Source organism: Nematolebias whitei, chromosome 10 (assembly GCF_014905685.2).
Source record: "Nematolebias whitei isolate Nwh7 chromosome 10, NemWhi1, whole genome shotgun sequence".
In the NCBI taxonomy this organism is placed as follows: Eukaryota; Metazoa; Chordata; class Actinopteri; order Cyprinodontiformes; family Rivulidae; genus Nematolebias; species Nematolebias whitei.
In genome coordinates, this window is record NC_056507.1 from 50502957 (window position 1) to 50505804 (window position 2848).

The window sequence follows — 2848 nt, forward strand, 5'->3', positions numbered from 1 at the left end:
ATTGATTTTCCTTCTGAGGAACATGAACAAATAAAGTTAAAAGGTTAAAACCGTATTATTCAAATAAAATGTCTGTAGTTAGAGAAAACAGGTTTTTGAGCTGCATGCATTCAGCTGGGACTGCTGCAAAGTAAAGAATAAAGATCAATTCCTTGTGAAATAATTCTTAATTAGATTGTATTATTGTATTATTATTGTATTGTATGTTATCTCCTCTACAAAACTGATTCGCTGCTGATGATTATGACGATGATTCTTTTCATGGTGCTGTTAAGCATAGGCATCGCATCAATTATAAGGGGACATGTCCCCCTCACATTAAAAAAATGTTTGTTTGGACACCCCCACATTTACCATGAAATATTAGTTCACCCAGCGCTGTTTGCATTTCATTGTGAACAAATCCATTCCACTCAATTAATAGAAAAATACTCAAAGCACTAAAAGGCCACTGTGGGTTTTCAACAACTCGCCTCACTGCATGCAGCGTCTCCCCAGGTTACTTGTCTTGGCAGGGGACACTCATCTCTTCTGGTTTTTTTTGTGGACAGGGTGGGGGGAGGAGGGGGAAGAAGCCTCTGTGTGGCACGTTATCTTAGCGCTACGTTAGTGCAGGCAGTTGTCGACCGGGGTAGCGGTGTTCGGATGCTTGAGATGATAACACAAGGAGAGCTGTTGGTCAGGCTACTTGTTGCTCTCTAAAATAGTTGTTGAATCAAGTGTTTACTTATGTAGGTAAACATAGATGTTTAACCCCTTAAAATACACCAGAATGCAGGAAATGGCATCTACTTTATTCAAAATCTTCTGGGGGAGGACCCCCAGACCACCCACAAGTGTGCCTGCCCCCCATGTACAAATGATTCTGACGCCAATGCTGGTAAGATAGTTTCATTGTGCGGGACATCTTTGTGTTGATGTTGGAAATGACTCCAGCCTCCTACTCTGAAAGTTATTGAGAGGGCTGGGAGTCCTAAAACCATCGTTGTGAAACTTATTTCTTTAAATTGTGATATTGAGTATTCTAAATTGATTGCAAATTAATTGACTGGAATGTGTCTGTTCAATGTGGTATTGAGTCTTTTTGAGTTGTTTTGCTGCGGGGCATTACTCTGGGGTACATATTTTACGCTGTTTAAGTTCAAATACATTGAAACCTCATTTAAGTCATTGTTACTTAAAGCTGAATTGTTTGTTGTTTAAAGCAGTTGGTTGTACTTTTCATAGAGCATTTATAATAAATGTTGGCAATATGTCATGATTTTATTCTATCACCACCACAAAAAATTTTTTTGGCTCAGGATATTTTTTTCACTTTAAGCCCTGTTTCATACATGAGGCCCCTGAACACAATGTTGGCTTTTTATGATGAAACGACCATGATGGTACAACTTGATCATTTTCCATTCTTTTTTTATGAGAAAAGACTGAGTGAAGGATAAATATGAAGCTATGCAGAGCTGTTCCCAAGGATGGGTTTACTTTCTCCTAATTAGTGTTTCTGCTGTCCTTTGATCTCCTCACAGTGACATCACACTTCGCTACAAAGAGACCCGTCGACGCAAACAGGAAGCGCCCGCTGACTGGGACCGCCCTGTGGGTAACGGCAGCTCGGGGACCTCATCTGGACGAAGCAAATTAAATGGGAGCTCTGAAACGCTACGCCAGAGGAAATCCTGAAAGTTAGCTGCTCTGTTACAATGGGGGGGGGTTACTGAGAGAAAAAATGAGGGGTGTTGTTACACAAAGACAAACATAGAGAGGCAAGCCGAAGGACACAAAACGATCCTGTGCCTACATGAACCAAGTACTCAATCAGCTGACACTGTTTTTATTTGTATCCTTCTGTTATTTTCACACAACAAAAAATACTCAATTTTTTACTTTCGTGGAGCTATAATGGTAAATGCTGCATTTTTTGTACTAGTGTCTTGAATATTGGCAGAAAGACTAATGGAAGAAGAATTTAGGCTGACACTTGAACAATTACCGAAAATTGTTTCTTTTCTCGTAATAATCAAAAGGAGAGCATCGGCAGCGTTAGCGTTGCTTTAAATAGGATTGGTTCTGTCCTGCAGGTAAGAAAAGTGAGTATTTATCGGGTCACTCAGTTTCTGTCTGAATGATTGCTGATCTAGAGTCTAGTCCAGAGGTGCGCAATACGTCAATTGCAAAGGTAATATGGTTAGATTGCGTGCTAAAAAAGTGTGGGCACCCCTGGTGTAGTCTATGCAGCACGTTTTGTTTAAAGAAAAGTTTGAGGCGTGTTATAGTCCAGGTTCCCACGTTTTCTCTCCGGTTCAGGGTTGACTCCTGGGAGCTCGGACTTTAAGGTTTCTTCCCTTTCTGTTCTCTCAGGTATTCTTGGAAAAGTTTTGTTTTATTTCAATCAAGATATGATAGAAAAACAAATCAGTAGTTGTTACAAATAGCTTTCGGGTCAGAACTAGTCTGTAACTCATCGCGTCGCAGTGACTGATGACGACTTTTGTTTTCATACCACCACATGTTGCTGTTCTGCAGTCTATTAGAAGTTTTCTGGTGAATGTAATCGGCACATTCTGCTGTTAAAAATAGAAATAAGATAAATTTACTTTGCTAAATGCTAAACAGACCCATTCTTGTACAAATTTTGCTGCTGTCAGATTTCTCACGTTTTTTTAACCATGATCAGACTAAACCTTGAACTTTTCCCTTCATCTTTGAACTTTTTGTTGCATCTGGGATTTAAAACCAACTAAATGTGAAATCATGATTAGTTTATGAATACTGAAACCACACGTTTTATTCTTGAATGGATGGGGGATTTAGTGGGTCAAAAGCAACATTTTTCTATTTGATGGTTCAG

The 2848-nt window shown here is 39.4% G+C and overlaps 1 protein-coding gene across 1 annotated transcript in view; it reads left to right on the forward strand.

Annotated features, from left to right (window-relative positions):
* The window catches only part of ptdss2 (phosphatidylserine synthase 2), a 50842-nt gene extending 48583 nt beyond the window's left edge, over nt 1–2259 (forward strand). Inside the window, exon 6 of the mRNA XM_037683761.1 lies at nt 1527–2259. Within this exon, the coding sequence (XP_037539689.1) occupies nt 1527–1680 (154 nt within the window). The 3' untranslated portion in view covers nt 1681–2259. The remainder of the gene's footprint in view (nt 1–1526) is intronic.
* The last annotated feature ends 589 nt before the right edge of the window (nt 2260–2848 follow it).